The sequence below is a fragment of the Panthera uncia genome, chromosome D2, assembly GCF_023721935.1.
Source record: "Panthera uncia isolate 11264 chromosome D2, Puncia_PCG_1.0, whole genome shotgun sequence".
Classification (NCBI taxonomy): Eukaryota; Metazoa; Chordata; class Mammalia; order Carnivora; family Felidae; genus Panthera; species Panthera uncia.
The window spans coordinates 43,560,729-43,578,154 of NC_064818.1; the positions used below are offsets into that span (position 1 = coordinate 43,560,729).

The following is a 17,426-nucleotide window of genomic DNA, read 5'->3' on the forward strand; positions in this document are numbered from 1 at the left end:
GACTTGCCCCATGCCTCCAGCCCTGGATGCCAGAGCCAGAGCTTCAGTCCACATCCTGATGCAAACACTCCCGAGACCACAGCACTTTCCCATACTGCCTCAGGGGTGGGGAGCAGGGATCCCAGGCAGCCCTGGGGGCTGGGAACCCAGCTGAGCCCAGTCGAGCAGGAGTGTATCCCAGTCTGCTGGCCATGGGCACGCACTGCTGTGGAGGCTGAGAGGAGCAGGAGGCTGCGGGTCCCCCAGACCCCCAAACCTACCATGGGAGGAGTGAAGGGTCTGGAGGAGGTTCAGGGCAGTCAGGGGTTTCCCTGCTTCCAGACCCAGATGCAGGCACACAAGCAGTCCTGTGCATGCCCAGGAGGAGTCCGTCTGGGGCCTGGGTGTGCCTGAGAGCTCTTTGGACTGTAAGGGAAAGAGAGGAGCCAGCCTGATAAGGTATCAGGGGGAAGGGGACACCTAGACCCAGCCCCTGGGGACAGTGCATCACCAGGCTCCCAGTGTCCTCTGCCTCAGCTGAAGGAACCTGGGAGGGTCCCTGCTGCTTGACTTCCACCCTAGACACATATTCAGGGCCTGTTCCTGGGGTCATATGCCAAACATCTAGGTTCACCCTGTCCAGGAAGCCTGTTCCCTGCCCCACGGCACCTGCAGTGCTCTTAGCCTTTAAACCCATGTTATGCGCTTTCTGCTCTTGCAGCTGCACGTGACTTCGCTAGAGGAACAACTGATCTCTCCCTACCCCTCTCCTCACCTGAGAAGCCCCAGGTGAACTGTGGGGTGCTGGGCTGAGTGTTGGACATCCTTCAGTCCATTTAAATGATCACAATAGCATTTGAGGAGATTCTGCTATAGTCTTCCCCCTCCCCATCAAGGATGGGGACACTGAGGCTCAGAGAGATGGGCTTGCCCTAAGGGGTATTTGAACCCAAGAGGTATGACTGCAGTGCCTGCTGCTTTAGAACCACCAGCTGTCTCTATTGTCACCTGCTTGGGCCAGACTGTGCCTCCCTGTCTTGTTCTTGCCCACTGGGACCAGCACCAGCATTGAATAACTTTAATAGTCACTGCTATTTTCACTGCTGCAGTGAAAAGACCCTTCTGGCCAAAGAGACTGGTGCTACTGGTGGGAATTCAGGAGGGCAGGGGCTAGGCTGGTCTCCGGGGAGTCCCCCAGGCAGCAATCTGGCTCCTGCAGTGCCTTTGGGCTCTGGGCTTGGCCCTGCCAGAGGCCAGGAAGAGCGGGGGAGTGGCAGGGCTGGATTCTTCAGGGCGTGGTGTCCCCTCCCCCCTTCTGATCTCAGTGCCTGCCCCTTCTACTTGACCAGGGTTGCCCTTATCTCCATTAATCCTTCTCATTGTGTGTGCACGCGTTCCTCCAGACATCCCACACCGCAGCTGCCGCTCCCAGGTTTATCCCGGGCCTCTCCTTGCCGCCTCCCCCCACCCTCTCCCCGCCACCAACTGTTAGAGGCAGGGCATGCCCTAGCGGAGTGGACCTGGATAGGGGAGGCCTCCCCAGAGCTCCAGAATAGGAGAAGCTTCCACAGAGACTCAGAGACAGGCCCGGAGAGGAAGAATCAGAGGGCAGGCATTAAAGGGAGGGTTAAGATGCAGCACCCACAGCAGAAAGGGTATGCGGTGGAGGCCTCCAGGCTGCGCAGGCGGGCTCCAGAGTGGGAGAATGCAGGGTGGAGTGGAGGCCCTACGTGCACACTTGAGCTCCAGGGGGTCACGGCTCTTGGGTCATTTTGCTGTCCTCGGGATCTCTGGCTCCCCTGCTGACTCCCAGGTCTCTAACCCCTCTCCCAGCGCCCCCGCGTGGCCACCACGTCTGTCCTGCGTGCACTCCATCCAGGGAAAGGCTAACTGAGCGGTCTGAGGCTTGGCCATCCGCTTCTTCGCTGTGTGGACCGGGGTACGTCCCTGCCCTCTCTGAGCCTCGCCTCCTGCCTAACTCGTTGGGCTTTGGTGACCTTAGATTGCGCCCTGGGCTGGGCGCACCTGCAGCTCCTTCCGTTGTTCCCCCTCCACTTTGGGCTATTTCCTCCCCCAGGAGCGCTTGCCAGTGACTGGCTCTCTGTGAGAGGGAGTTACTCGACCCTCTCCGTCCTGAGCCTGCCTGGTCCCAGTGGCGGCAGGACAGACGGCCATTCTACAGTGTCCAGGCTGAGTGTGTGAGGACAGCTGGGTTGCCTGTTGTCAGGGCCCTAGGGTTTACAGCCCACCCACGTGGATTCGAGTCCCTGCCAGGTGAGTTCATGAACTCATTTCACCAAGTTGTTACAAAGATTATACAAGAGGCTGAAAAGCCTGAGGGCAGAGCCTGGCACAAGGTAAATGCTCAGTAAAAGGCAGCTGCTATTATTAATGTCAATTCCAGCCTTGAGATTCTGACCTGGCGCTCACCCAGCGCCCACCGGATCCTCAGGGTTAGGGACAAGGGGTCGGGCCGATGTGGAGGCTGTTGGTGTGTGCGCCCCCTTCCACTCCTGCCCCTCTGTGGACCTCTGATCCAACCCCCACCCCCTGCAGCCCCGTGCCCCTCTTCAGACCCCGCACCGCCTTCCCACCACGGCCGGCCTGAGGCCAGGATGTGTTCTCAGTCCATGGAGGCTGGAGCAAGGCCCAGTCAGTCCCCGGGGCGGTCTGCTGGGAAACGCCCCGCGCCCCCTCTTCCCCGCCCCGCGCGGGGCGGGACAGCCCTGGGGCGCCTTAAAAACCAGAGCTGGAGCTTCGGTCGCAGCCAAGGTGAACAGGATCCAACTTCGCTGCAGCTATCCTTGACGACCTCGCAGACCCCCGGCAGTCATGGCCAGCAAGAGCTTGCAGGACCTGAAGCAGCAAGTGCAGGGGGCGGCCCAGGAAGCAGGTGAGGACAGTGCTGCGACCCGGGGCACTTGCAGGGACTCACGGAGGCAGAAGTCCTGGGTTACGCATCCCGAAAGTCGGTGGGCCGCTCCGGGTCCTGAGGGCCCTCCCTTGGGATCCAGGGATCCGGCAGGACGCCCACCCCGCCCAGCCCAAGGGATGATGCCTTGAGGGAGGTGGGGAAACATTGGTGCACCAGGAGTTCGGGGCGATGTGGGCATTGCCAGAAGCCAATATAAAGAGACTGCGCGGGCGGGGAGCGGCCACACCCCGATCGTGAGGAGCCCCACCTCGGTCCTTAGGGGAGGGTGAAGGTCCACGGAGAGAGCGCAGTTCACACCCCATGCACCGAGAGATCCATCTCTGTTCGCTGGGGTCTCAGAGGCGCACTAGACCGGATGGGATGGCAGAAGGGGCTCCTCCTGCCACCACCCGGCTTTGAGTTCCCCTACCTCCCCCGTCCTACCGAAAAAAATCATTTCCTTCTAAGTCCTCACCCAGAGGGCCTTCTCACCCCTCACCTCAGAAGGTAGGTCCCCAGCCTTGTTTCTCCACCTCCAGCTCTTTCCTCCTGGGACCTGAGATTACACAGCTGGGGTGGCATAGGGTGGACTGGGATTAGGGAATGTGTGGAGACCCCTGCCCTAAGGCCCACCAGCTGTGGCTTTTCCAGCCCAGCTCGGCCTCCCCTGGGACTCCAGCTCCCAATTTGTGCTGCACATATCCCAACGAACAGACAACACCCAAACTAACCCCCTCCTTCATCAGTGCCCCAGGGAAAGCCCACAGTTGCTCCCCTGAAACTAAAATTCTACCAGGAAGCCTGTCTACAAGACCCTTTCTTCTGGGCCACACTTTCCCCATCTGTAAATTGGGTGCAAAAGCTCCTTCTCTGTGGCCCCTACTGGTTCTGTCATATAAGGACCCACAGGAGCCTCTGTGAGCCACAGACCCCGGGCCTGCCTGACCCCCCTACACCTCCCTGACCCAGGGTCTGAGTAAAAGCAGCTTCTTTCTGGTTCAGCTGCAAGGATGAGTCAGGTCTCTGGAGGCTGGAGCCACTTGTCTGCTCCCCTAGCAGGTGGGACCCACTTGAGCCCCTGGAAGCCCTGTTCACCACAGGCACAAACTCTGGTCCAGGGGAGATGGCCTGACTTTGGAAGTGTCACCTCCTTTCTGGACTTCATTTCCTAATGCCTTAAGTTGCATGCCCACAGAGCACCAGCATCATTGTTTGTGTGCCTTCTGGGGAGAGGCATGGGAGAGAAGCAGTGGTGAAAGGACCTTGCAAGGGTGGGGCCCCTGTGCACTGGAGGTGGGAATTCAGGCATCTGGGCCAGGCTTCTGGGGGAGAAATTGTGAAAGAGGGACAGGGTTCTTCCCGGGTGGTGCCCAGGAGCAGCCACAACCCAGATGCCAGCTATAGCCTCTGTTGGGATGTTTTCTCTGCAATCCTGGAGTTGAAGAGAGAAGCAGGCCAGAGGGGAGGAGCCTAGAGTTATAAATAAACAGGAATACCCCAGAGGCATGGAAAGGGCCCCTATGCCTCACTGGCACAGGACTTTTTAGTCAGAGGACTTTATTTTGATGGCATCCATCCCTTGGGCCTGTAGGACACACTACTCTAGAGAACAGATAGAGGTGGCAATGGTGGGGCCCCTGTGGTCGGCAGTGTCTCAATAGGGGCTAAGGGCCACATCTCTCTGTTCCAGTGACTGCGGCAGGATCATCGGCCCAGCAAGTGGTGGACCAAGCCACAGAAGCAGGGCAGAAAGGTCTGGTGGGGCTGGTGGGCAGGAGGGCGGGCAGCCCCAGAACACTCCCCACCCTATTCAGCCCTCAGCCAGACATACCCTCCACTCTGAAGCCCCTCTGCCCACATTGCTTCCTGGGGATGGGGACCCAGGCCAGGCTAACCCTAGAGGACTCTGGTTCCCAGGGCCTGGCCCTCACCTGCTTTCTCCTTTCCTTCCCCAGCCATGGACCAGGTGGCCAAGGCCACCCAGGAAACCATCGACAAGACTGCTAACCAGGCCTCTGAGACTTTCTCAGGTTTTGGGAAAAAATTAGGCCTCATATAACGACAGAAGGGAGACATGGGTGACTGCCCTCCAGCCCCTGGGCTTTGGCAGGCCCTTGGCCTGCTGCCTTATTAAAGCACATGTTCCTACCTCCTGTCCACTTCATTCCTCCCCACAAGCCGGGCCCAGCCCTCTCTCGCCCCTGCCCTGCACAGTGTGCAGAAACCCAGCCCCGACATCCAGAGTTCTGGCATTCCAAATTCGGAAACCCAGACGAACTGTCCAAGAATTCTTTTCCCATGGTCTCAACCGCAAATCCAGATGCTCCCTTATCCGAAGTTCAATGAAGTATGTGTGCCTCCCGTTCTGTTCAGGAGCCACCCGGTCCCCGTTTCCAAATCGCTCCCTCAGCTCCAGGAACCCCGCGCCTCCTAGGAGGGGATACTTGGTCCCTAGATGCTCGAGGGGCTCAGCTCAGGGCAGGGGAATAGGGGCCCCAAGGGCTGGGGCTTCGGGAACTTCTCCCCGCTAGCTGCGCCTGGAGGCTGCGAGCACCGGGGCTCCCTCGCTGGGATCCTGTGAGGACCTCAGGTGGCGGGATCTCTGGGGACGACGCAGAGTCGCAGGAGCAGCACTTAAAGCCCTCGCCGCACCCCGGTCCCCGCCCGCGGGGTGTTTGTGTGCCGGCCCCACCCGGCGGTGAGTCACCGGGCAGGACCGAGAAGGCTAGGACAAGCCAGGAGCCGCCGCACCCCGCGGCTGGACTGGAGCTGGTTCGGAGCTGCAGCCGAGAGTAGCCCCGCCCACGACACGCCCCCTGGGGGAGGAACAGCGGCGCGGGGGGTGGTGCACGTGGGCTTGCAGTGGGCTACAGGGCGGTGTACGTGCGCGCGCGACCCCCTCCCGTGAGCACCCCTTCCCGCTCGGAAGTACCAGGACTTTCTGTTCCAGGATGGAGGCCGGCCCTTTCGTGCCACAGGGTCCCTAGAGGGACTAGACTTCCCACAAACTTAGCCACCCCCCCCCCAGCACGTGTCCACGCACGCGACACCAGCCCCGGTACGCCCCGCTGCAGGGTGACTCACAGTTGCCACAGGATAAGGCCCAGCCCTGGCGCCTGGCGCTGGCGGCCCCCTCCATCCGGACCCCCTGCCACACCGCGTTCCCCTTACCCACCTCCGAGCCTTTGCTCACGTTATTCCCTCCACCCGTGAGGATCTTATTCTCTCTGGACGAGCACGTACGTAGCCAAGCCGTTTCCATGCAAAGATACTAATGACACATCCCAATTCTGGGCAGATAAGAGAGAAAAGAGTAGTCTCCCCTCACTCGTGGACACAAGGCCGGCTTCATGGGAGGCCTCGCACGGCCGCCAGCAGGGAGCAGTGTCGTCGTGTGGCGCCCCGCCCAGGCCCAGGTGTCCCTGTGGGTGCAGCTCTGCTCCAGCAACCTTTCTCTTCTCCAACCTGAGAACCCTCCCAGGCCGGCCACAGATCTTCTCCCGCTCCCCGTCAGCGTCTCCCATCCTCACCCGGGGGCCAAACCAGCTTCCATTCTTGTTTCCTTATTACTGACTGTACCGGAAAGAAGGCCTCGCTTGATCTGCAAAATGGGCCAAGGCTGCTCCCTCTGGTCCGAAGAGAAGGTCCTCAAAGAGACACCTGGGTAGTGTGAGAGCACTTCCAGCATCTCCAGGGGCCCCTGCCTCCAAGGAGTGAATGCCAGGGTCAGGAGAGACCACCTGGGGAGGGGGGTGCACAGCTTGGGGGAGACCCCATGGGCTGGGGTGGCAGAGCCCACACATATTTTCTGGTGTGAGTCCTTCCCCTGGTGACTCAGAGAGAAATCCTCGTGGGTCCAGCAATCCCTTTTCATCCTGTACTCCCCAGGAGATTGCCTTAGGGATGGGTGTGGGGCCCAGCTCTGGCCAAGGAGAAGGGAGGTCACATCTGAGGGCCTGGGAGCTTCTAGGAAATATTCTCCATCCTCAGAAAAAGACAGACAAGGGAAGAAACAGTCCCCCCTCTTCCACCGGACATTTTTGTGGCTGGAAATGATGCTTAGAACTGTGCCAGCCACATGTAACCACAGGAGAAACAAGCCTAAGGAAAACACAACTTTATTCAGTCCCTAAACTAACCAGTCTTTCAGCCTGCCATGCTAGCAAGAGGATGCAGTTTCCCTCATTGTTTGAGCCACTGTGAATCAGGTTTTGTCTTACAAACAAAAGCTTCAATCCCCATGTTACCTGGATGCCAGCCAGCATCCTGCACTGGCCGGCCTCACCCACCTCCCCAGCCTCCTCTCTCAACACCCTGGCCCTCTCTGCCTCAACCACATTGGCCCTTTTCCATTTCCCTTGACATCATGTTGCTGCTCACCACAGGGTCTTTGCATGTGCTATTTTTACTGCCTGGACCACTCTCTGTCCTCCTCCATTAACCATTCTTGTCTAGAGCTCCTACTTTTTCATTCTTCAGATCTCAGTTCCCTTGTCCATCCTCCAACACGCACACACACTCAGGATGGGTCCAGCAACCGCTGATACAGTCTCATACCTTGTCCTCCTTTTCCACAGTTATTCTAACGAGACCCTTCCAGTATGCTTCTCTGATGGTTGTCCATGGGGCTGCAACCAAGTTCCTTCTACTGATGAGTGCACGCCAGTGCCTAGAATGGTGCTCTGGCAACATCTGCTAAATGAACACAAGCCTGACCTCCTTTGGTTCTCCTACCAGATAACAATGAGTTTGCATATTGTCAGATGAACCCTGGGTGCCGTCTCTTTGGTGCAGCCCCTTCCACATTCCTGATGCCCCATGTACCATGCAAATGCCTGTTTCTATGTGCCTCTGTTCTTCCCAACATTGCAAACCGTGGGAATGGGGGGAAGGCCAGTTTGAACTTGGTTTTGCTACACGTCTGGGACACAGTGGGCGCAACACCAGGGGAGCCCATGGGAGCCTATAGGAGCCCAGGCCTGTCTCCATGAGGGTCATGAGGCTAGTTGAGCCCAGACCGTGGCCACTCTACCTTTGGGTCCTGGTCAAGGATCCAAAGAGCAATTCTTCCATTAGCAGTTCCTCCAAACGATTCTTGATTCTCCAGGTTCTACTTCCTCAACTAGCTAAAGGCAAGGTCACTAAAAAGAGAGACAAGGGCAGGTTCCATTTTGGTTCCACTTGACTTCTCAGCTCTGATTCCTGTCGAATTGCAAATTTTATGAGAGACAAGGAGCAGAGTTTTCTGTTTTCTGCTTTCAACCCCCTTCTCTCTTTTTCTCTTTCTTTCTCCTTTTTGGTTGTTATTTGTCTCATTCTAGTTTCTACTTTTTGTAAATTTTTTTTTTTTTTTAGTGTTTATTTATTATTGACAGAGAGAGAGAGACAGAGCATGAGCAGAAGAGACGCAGAGAGAGAGGGAGACACAGAATCTGAAGCAGGCTCCAGGCTCTGAGCTTGTCAGCACAGAGCCTGATGTGGGGCTCGAACTCACGGACAGCAAGATCATGACCTGAGCCGAAGTCGGGCGCTCAACCAACTGAGCCACCCAGGTGCCCCTCTAGTTTCTACTTTTTGAAAGCATTTACATTCCATTCCTCTACCCTGAGCCACACCTTTGTTTTCTCTTAGATCTGCAACTGAAAATATTATAAGCTCTCTGCTATTCCTGTTGCTAAAATATGTTTTGCTATCTGTTACTTGGTTGGAATTAGTCTGCTAGAAGGTTCCTCATGGCGCCTGGGTGGCTCAGTTGGTTAAGCGCCTGACTTCAATTCAGGTCATGATCTCACGGCTCATGAGTTTGAGTCCTGTGTCGGGCTCTGTGCTGACAGCTCAGATCTTGGAGCCTGCTTCAGATTCTGTGTCTCCCTCTCTCTCTGCTTCTCCCCCACTCATTCTCTCTCTCTCTCTCAAAAATAAATAAACATTAAAAAAAATAGAAGGTTCCTCAAGAATAAAATATTTACAGATGGACTAGGAAGACTTGGGGTCTGAGCTCATAATTGTTATAGCTAGGCCTCTTGGGTTATTGCAATGTATCCATGAAGATTCATTGTGTTCTATTTTTGTGTGTGGCATTTAATATTTAAAAAATTTTTTTTACTGTTTATTTTATTTTTGAGAGAGAGAGAGAGAGCCTGAGGGGGGAGGGACAGAGAGAAAGGGAGACACAGAATCTGAAGCAGGCTCCAGGGTCCGAGCTGTCAGCACAGAGCCTGATGTGGAACTCAAACACATGAACCAAGAGATCATGACCTGAGCTGAAGTCAGACGCTCAACCGACTGAGCCACTCAGGCGCCCTGGCATTTTCTATTTTAAAAATGTTAAAAAGTTAAAATAAAAACTTTTTTTTATTATTATTGAAATAATTTTAATTTATTTAGTTAAAATTGACTAAATTTAGATTTTAATTTAGCTAAATATGCTAATGTTAATTCCCGGCTTCTGATCGTTGTATTGTGGTTGTGTAAGATGTGAACACCCCCGTCAGGGGAGTCTGGGTGAGGAAGACAGGAAAACTATATTACTTTTGTAACTCAATTAACACTGAGTTGGAAGACAGAACTACCCTATTAATCGTAAAACCCTTGTATTCTTGATGCTGGAGGCTGTCAGGAATCTGAAGTTCAAATCTGAAGTGGCATTTCCCAGATGGCAGTGGGAGTCTGGGTTGGGGGTAGGGGCAGGGGATTCACCCAGACTCCTCTGCTCAGGAGCCTGCCCCTTTTTCATGTAAGTGCTGGACTCACCTGTGTAGCCGCGACCCCTCCACCCCTCTGCCTCTTAGAACCAAACTGACTTTTAGAAGATTCTACGGGCAGCCTTCTCTTTTCCCAGTTGCAGCCTCCAGGGGTTTGTTTAGCCCTTGTTTCCTCAAAGGCTCTCTTCACTCTTGGAAGGTGGTGGTCTTATGTCTGACACCTCTGGAGATCCTTGGGCATCTTCTGCTTCCTCCTTCACCTGCTCAGGTTCTTAGTTCTGTCCTGAAGAGTTCTCATTCAACACCTGAGACCACCCACCCCCTCCCCGGGTCTCTCCCACTCTTCTGCACTTGCCTGCCTTCCCACATTGGTTCTGCTGGTCTCACCTGCTCCTGGATTTGCATGGTTTCCCAGCTTCTCTGAAGAGAAATTTGATGTGTGTGTGTGTTGATGGGCTGCCTTCCTCCTCCTCCTCCTCCTCCTCCTCCTCCTCCTCCTTCCCCCCCTCCTCCTTCATATGGTTTCAAGAAGGAGAAATGGGACTATTTAGAATTAAGCTGCTGCCCTGTTTCCTCCAGACCTGGCAGTCTGGCAGGCTGAGCTGGTATTCTGTTTACAGAGAATCCATATCCACTGTCTGCCTGCTCCTCCCTGCCCTCGCCCCAGGAACCTGTCCTCCTGAACTGCATCACCAGGGCTCTCTCGCCCTCAGTCCCAGTTGAGTTCAGCCAATGGGCGACACATGGCTAGGTCACAGAGGGAGAGGAGAGGTATTTGTTCCCCATGTACCCTCCTTGCTTGACGTGGTTTGGGAGGGGCTGGGTTCCTCTGCTGCTGCTCCTGTCGAATGACCTTCTTGTAAAGCCGCAGCTCTCCTTGGCATCTGTATGGCCTTGCTCCTTACCCTTACCCCTCCAGGCCCAGGGTGGTGACAACTGTCACCATGACTGGTCCCCGGGCACCTTGCCATCCTTTATTGGTTCTCTTAAGTCTCCCCACAGCTTTGTGAACAGTCCCTTCCTTAGGTACCCCTTTGATGTGCCCTCTGATTTCCAACAGAATCCTGACTGACATCCATGGATGTGTGATGTTGACATGCCGAGGGGCCACAAAACATCTCCAGGAGTCAGGATTTGGTTCCCTGTGGCTGGGAGGGGTCGGTGTGTGCAGGGTATGTGTGCTCAGTATATACTGTGAGCTCAAATCCCTGAAGCAGAAGGAGGAGAAAGCGGAAGGAGGACAGGCAACCATAGTTCAGATCACACAAGAAGTTATCACTTTAGACGTAAGACAGCCCTGAGTATTTGAACACTTAAAATAAGCATTATTTATTTTTATTTTTCAGAACTGGTAATTGCTAAGTTGGCAAATTGTCATATGAGAAATTGGCTCACCGTGACTTGATGATGCAGCCAGTTGATCCTTTGCCAAACTGGGTTGTTGCACAAATTCCGCTTGGAGGATTAGTTGGCTCCTCTGAAGGCCTGATGGTCCTGCCCCAGGGGCTGGACTTGATCTTCTGTCTCAGGACAGGTGCCTGTGTTCAAGGGCTGCTCTGCTGGGGTGCAGGGTGAGCCAGGCCTCTTCTAAGATGGGATGGTTCCCACCTGAGTCATCTTCAACTCATCCAGGCAGTAATGCTCCCTGCGGGAGTCACTGGAGCCCAGCCCCTCACATCTGGATCCATCCCTGGTTAGGAGGGTCTTGGGCTGTCTTGGGTTTCTTTGCCTGGAAAGAAGACCACCCTCAGTGATCCACAGGCGGGGCTGAGAGAACAGGAAGCTGGTCACAGCAGGAGCTGGAAGGCCAAAGGGAATGGCCCTGGGCCAGAGCACCAAGGTCAGGGGTCCCCCCGTCTGGTCCCAGGCAGCTTGGCGAGGCCCCTCGCTTTCCCCTTGCTGGGCATTTGGGATCTTTGTCTGGACCCGGTCTTGCCCGGAGATCTGGGGCCACAATATGTTGTCACTGGAGCCAGGGTGCTCCTCCCAGGGCAGTGCATTACAGAGGAGCAGGGGCTCACGGGCAGGGAGGGTGATGTGGTAAGGGCAACAGTAGCCAACAGTGGAAGAAAAGCATATCCAGAGGCTGTACTGGGCGGGGCTCTGGACTAGCCCTGGGACCGGAGTCCTGCGGAGGGACTGAGTCTTAGCAAGGACCTACTGAGGAGCTAGTGAGCTCCAGAGGAGAGGGAGAACAGTATCCCAGGATGGGAACTGGTGTGGAGGGGTCTGTGGGGTCTGGAATCTGTCCCAGAAACACTGGATGACACCACCATCCTGTCAGGGGAACAAGCACGGCGAGGGACCCTGTGGGCTGGGGGACACACACCACCTCAGAGGAAACAGGGAAGGAGCTTTGCTGGGTCCAGGGAGATCCCTGTGGGTCTCTAAGCCCAACTCCCCCCAACTGTGTCCCCAAAGTCCCCCACCCTTGGCAGCACTGCCCTGAGCAGAAGACTCTGGAATTCGCCTGTGCTGAGGGGAGAACAGTCTTCTGGACCTGCTTAAGCTCCAGAGCCCCTCACTTCACAGCCTCTTCTGAGTCCACAGGGGCACACACAGCCATCTGTAATAGTTGCAAGAGTAGTATTATTGTGTTCTTTCTCTCAAAGATGGTTTAATACCCGACCACTCCTGCCAGTGGAGAATGGTGTGTGTGGCCCTGTGACCCAGAGTTTCTGCTGCCACAGCACCCACTGCCTGCCCCCCCGCCCCCCGCCATGGGGGCCGGCCACAGCTTGGGGCTTCCTAATACCAATCAGGAATGTGGGAGGGCCTCAGCCCCGTAGGACCCAGGCAGTGAGGGCCCGGAGTCGGGTAAACACTAATTAGGGTTCACCACACCCTCCTGGGCATCTGTACAGGCTGAGAGAACAGGCATGGGGGCAGGCAGCCTCAGACTCCTGCCCCTGGCCTGGATGGCATGAACAAGGACTTGGGAGGACTTCTTTCATGACTCCTTGCCACTGGGGTCATAGTCCCCGGCCCTCTGCCCCCGCTACTGGTCGGTCAGGGCTCACTCCTGAACAGCCCCTCTCTAGCACAATCAGTGACAAGAGGGAGGGAGCGGAAATTTACCAAGAACTTGCACACATGATCCCTCTATCAGTGACATGGCCAGGAAGGTGTGGCTGTCCCCATTTTATAGATGAGGAAACTGAGGCTCAAGTTTGGGCTGGTGAGTAAGGGAAGTGGCATGTGACACGTGGCTTGAGGCATCACTCTTCAACCTGAGTAACTAGGGAGGCAGCCTGGCCCCTTAAGCATGTGATGCATCAGGGGCCTGTAGAGTGGCTTTCTGGGAATTCTGGCCAGGGCCAGATGTACCTCCCTTACTGGTGCCGGGGTCCTCCATCTATTCCTGTAGGACCTCCTGGGGGACACTGCTGGCCTCACAGGACCTCTCCGAGAAGCCAGGCCCTGAGGTGCAGGGGTGCTGGGCTTTCTCCTGTGCTGCCTGCCCCTGAATGGGGCTGCGCAGGGGTTCAGGTGCTCCTGTGAGCGAGAAGCAGCTGACTGCAAGCCAGGATGACTGGGTTTCCGGTTAATGCTATGTCCTCCTCAGCTGTAGGCAAGGTACCACCATGAAGCCCCCTTCCCCCGCCCCTCAAATTTCCAATGAAAGCTGCAGAGACACTGCAGAGCTGAAGTCCTTGGGAATGGGGAGGTCAGTGGTGCCCATTCCACTTGTGCCCCTGGCCTGAGGGACCATCCAGGTCCCCAGGCCCACAGACCCCCAAGCCCCTGACTAGGGCACCCTGAGGATCCTGGATAGCAGGCTGCAAGTCCTAGGCCTTGTCTGGATACACAGCAGTGCCGAGACTATGGGGAGCTTGAAGCCCAGGGGACTGGAAGGGCTGCTGTCCCCAAGTGCCTGTCATCTCCCAGGGCAGTCAGGCCTCCTTTCCAGTCTCAGCCCTGCTCCTGTCCCTGCCCCTCAGAGGGTCCCCAAGTACCGGGTGTCAGGGTCTCATACTGCCAGAGGGGCAGGGCTGCAGTCATGGCACTGGGGCAGCCCCACCCAGCCTCATCTTCCTGCCTCCGCCTGCGCTGACTCACCACCTGATCTCCTACCTGGCTGGGGCGGGGGCTCCTGCCCCAGAGCCCAGGCAGGCATCAGAGGCATCTATAAAAGCATGCTGATCCAGACCGCAGCATCCTGCTTGGTTTGCCACCTGTCACCGCACAATGCTGGGAGGTCTGGGGAAACTTGCTGCTGAGGGCCTGGCCCACCGCACTGAGAAGGCCACCGAGGAAGCTGGTAAGGACCCAGAGGCTCCTTTCCACCTGGCCCTTCTCCCTAGGCTGGGGGGGGGGGGGACAGTGGGGACAGACTCGATGGGGCCTGTTGGAAGCTGATCCCAGCAGATTGGGGGCAGGCCTTGGCCCCTTGAGGAACCCATCAATCCCACAAGGACAGAAAGGAAGTGAGGGGTGTGGAAGCTGAAGAGGGCAGCTTGGGTGGAGTCATGAGGGGTCTATTGCCCCCAAACAGGCCTCCCTCGGTCGGACCCATTTCTGGGGTCTGTGAGGCAGGAGAGACACAGCTCAGAGGAGGTCCCTGGGAGCAAAAAGGGAGCCCAGGTGCTGGGTGAGCCTCCAGTGGCTAGAATCCTCCCCTCTGGAAACCCGGGAGTCCTTCCATATCAAAGCAGCCTGTTTTGAATGTCCTATACAGAAACAAGAAAATGGGTTTTTATTTTTAGCATCACTTGAATGCCTCAAAGATTTCTTTACTAAGAAACCACCAAGTCTGATTCTGTTCAAAGTCAGCCCCCTGGGTTTATACAAAGGACGTTTCCAATTTCTTCAAAGTCCCCAGAAACCCTTTTCTTAAATAAAGATTTTATTTTATATATTTTAAATGTTTATTTATTTTGAGAGAAAGAGAGAGTGCAGGGGAGGGGCAGAGAGAGAGGGAGACAGAGAATCCCAAGCAGGCTCTGCACTGTCAGCCCAGAACCCAACATGGAGCTCGAACTCGTGAACCTGTGACGAAATCAAGAGTCAGATGCTTAAACGACTGAGCATGCCCAGTCACCCCTGAAGACTTTATTTTTAAGTAACCTCTACACCCAGCATGGGGCTCGAACTCATGACTCCAAGATCAAGAGTCACATGCTCTTCTGACTGAGCCAGCCAGGTGCCCCAAAACCCTTTTGGTGTGTATGCAGCAGCAACTCTGTGCGGGAGGCTAGTCCTGCCATTTTGTGACAAACAACTGGTGTCCGCGTTGACTGTTCGGGTTCTGCATGGCTGCAAACATGTCTGTATTTCGTATGTTAGCTCTGCAGCTGGGGTTGACCTCTCTCTTGCGTATCTCGCTGGCCCCGAGTTCGGCATCATCCCCATTCCACAGATAAGGGAACCAAGTGTGCAGAGTGGAGGTAAAATCAGAAGCAGTTCTTCTGACTCCAAAATCTTCCAGTTCTAGCAACTGCCGCACGAACTTTAGACAGCTCCGAGGTGGTGGGAGAATTCCTCCTGTTGGAGGAATTGCTCTGGGGGCTCGGGTTTGGCTGGAGGAGACTTCGGGATCTGGCATCCCCAGTGGAGCTGTGGTGGGACAGCAGCTCACCTGAGAGGTGCGGTGACCTGGGAGACAAGCTCCGCCTTGGCCTCAGGGGCCCCGTTGGCACGAGGGCCTGCTCATCTGCATTCCAGGCCTTGCCAGGCCAAGGGGCACGGAGGGCCCTGTGCTCTCGTCTGACTGCCTAGGTTTGTCTTCTGGCAGCCAGGCCCGCTGGAGTCTCTGAATTAAGGCAGCTGAGGGTCCTGCTCGTGAGGCTGCCTGGTCTCACTGGGAGGTGGGGCAGGGGCGGTGTCCAGGACATCCAGACGTCCTGGGCTCTGCCTTGAGGAGAAGCTGGCTTGCACTGCGCTCACTCTGGGCTTCTCATCTTTTTAGTTCATGCCGTTGAGGAGGTGGTGAAGGAGGTGGTGGAACACGCCAAGGAGGCTGGAGAGAAAGGTATCATTGAGGCTGGGGCCAGGAGAGGAGGGAAGGAGGGAAGCTAGATGCTGGGAGCAACCCGTTCTTTGCCTAACCCGGTCAAACCCTGACCTTGATGTTGCATCCTTTCAGTTGGTATGCAATTATCTACGCTCATCTGCGGCCACAGACTGTACTTTGCTAATAAGCAAGATCCATCCAGACAGTCCTTTCCGTGGGATGTTAAGGAGACGGGGTCACAAAAGACTATGTGGCAGCACGCTCTGACAAAACATTTCAGACAGGAGATTGTCTGTGTATTTACATGTATATTTGCATAAATGTTTATGTGTGTGTGCTGTAGTGTAACTAAAAGTGCCTCATTCCTTACAACATGATAGGTTCCAGATAGATCCAGGGCTCACGTATTAGGTACATGAAATCATTAAACTGTTAGAAGAGAAGGTGGTGGATTGGGGATAATATGGGAGAGGAGAGGATCTTTTTAACTGTGACGGAAAACCCGACAGCCACATAGGAAATATTAGATAGACCTGGCAATATAAAACTTGCAACTTTTCCATAATAAAAAAAAATGCGATAAGCCAAGCCAGGAGAAAGACCACAAAGGGAGGAAAAACATTTGTAAATAGAAACGATGGACCAATATAAAAACGACAGAAGACACAAGCAGGCAGTTGACAGAGAAAAGAGGTCTGAGTAGGCAGCGCGCCCTTGGGAGGAGCAGGTGCCGCCTCACTCAGAATTGGAGAAACGCGAGTTGTGGAGGGAACCAAAACCACGTTTGAATGCGTTCCTCCGGGAGCCCCGCTGCCCTCTGTCCCATCGGGGCAGAATCCAGCAAGGCCAGGCCACTGTCCAGTAAGACCGCCACATCCCTGCAGGCCACTCCAGCTGACGCGGGCCCTGCTAGCTGGAAATGTTTACTTTGCTCACTGGACGTTATTCCTCTTTCTTCCTGACAGCCATTGGCGAAGCCTTAAAGAAGGCCCATGAGGCAGGGGACAAAGCGGTGAAGGAAGTCACTGAGACGGTGACCAACACAGTCACAAGCGCTGTCACCCATGCAGCGGAAGGCCTGGGCAAGCTGGGACAGTGAGCACACCCGCCTCCAGCGGACTCTTCCTGAATCTCAATAAAAAGCTGTGAAATGTGTACACTGAGCCCTGGGTTTATTCCTGTTTGGACGGCAACGCTGCCTGTGTCCCGAGTGTCTGCAGGGGCAGAGGGCCGGCATGTGCACCTTCTGGGGGGCAGTAGGTCCCCATGACTGATCAGCTGTGCTGCTCTCACACTGAGATTTCTCACATCAGCAAGGAGCTCTTGAAGAATTGTTAGGGTCTGTGCTACATTTCTTCAGGGATCATTTCCCCAGACACTATATATAGCTTTCAGACACCTCAGCGCGTGTCCTCACCTTCAGGACATCCCAAGGGAGGAACAGAATTCAGCTCACACGTGCTTTGGGTTTTCCCAAAGAAATCCTTAGAGGATTCAGGGAAGACAATAGACTAACCTGATTGCGAGTTTAGCCGGGCAGGTTCAGACATTTTGAGATGCTTCACGTTCTGAAAGAGACTATGGAGATGTGTTTCTGCCGGACAGTCACAGAATCAGGTCAAGTAGTAACTGAGTCCTCCGCTTATTGGCTGCTGAAGCCACTGTTTGGATCTTTCCCTGGAGACCGGTCGGGCCTGAATAGTGGCAGCGACCAAGAATGCTGACCTGGCCTTCTTCCTGCCATGAGTGGTCAGCACCCTAAAGGTTAAACGTGTGTGTAAGCAGCATTTAGCTTCACATTTGGGATTTAAGAAAGGAAATGATTTGTAAAGAAAAGGCATTGCTGATTTGTCTTGCCAGAAGTTACTCGTTCTTA

At 55.3% G+C, this 17,426-nt stretch overlaps 1 protein-coding gene across 1 annotated transcript; it reads left to right on the forward strand.

The window, feature by feature from the left end:
* The first annotated feature begins 2,726 nt into the window (after window positions 1-2,726).
* Window positions 2,727-5,042, forward strand: ADIRF (adipogenesis regulatory factor). The gene is made up of 3 exons (XM_049646311.1): window positions 2,727-2,872; window positions 4,584-4,646; window positions 4,849-5,042. Exons 1-3 carry the CDS (start codon window positions 2,812-2,814, stop codon window positions 4,950-4,952), a joined length of 228 nt encoding a protein of 75 aa, XP_049502268.1. The 5' UTR covers window positions 2,727-2,811; the 3' UTR covers window positions 4,953-5,042.
* Window positions 5,043-17,426: the final 12,384 nt, after the last annotated feature.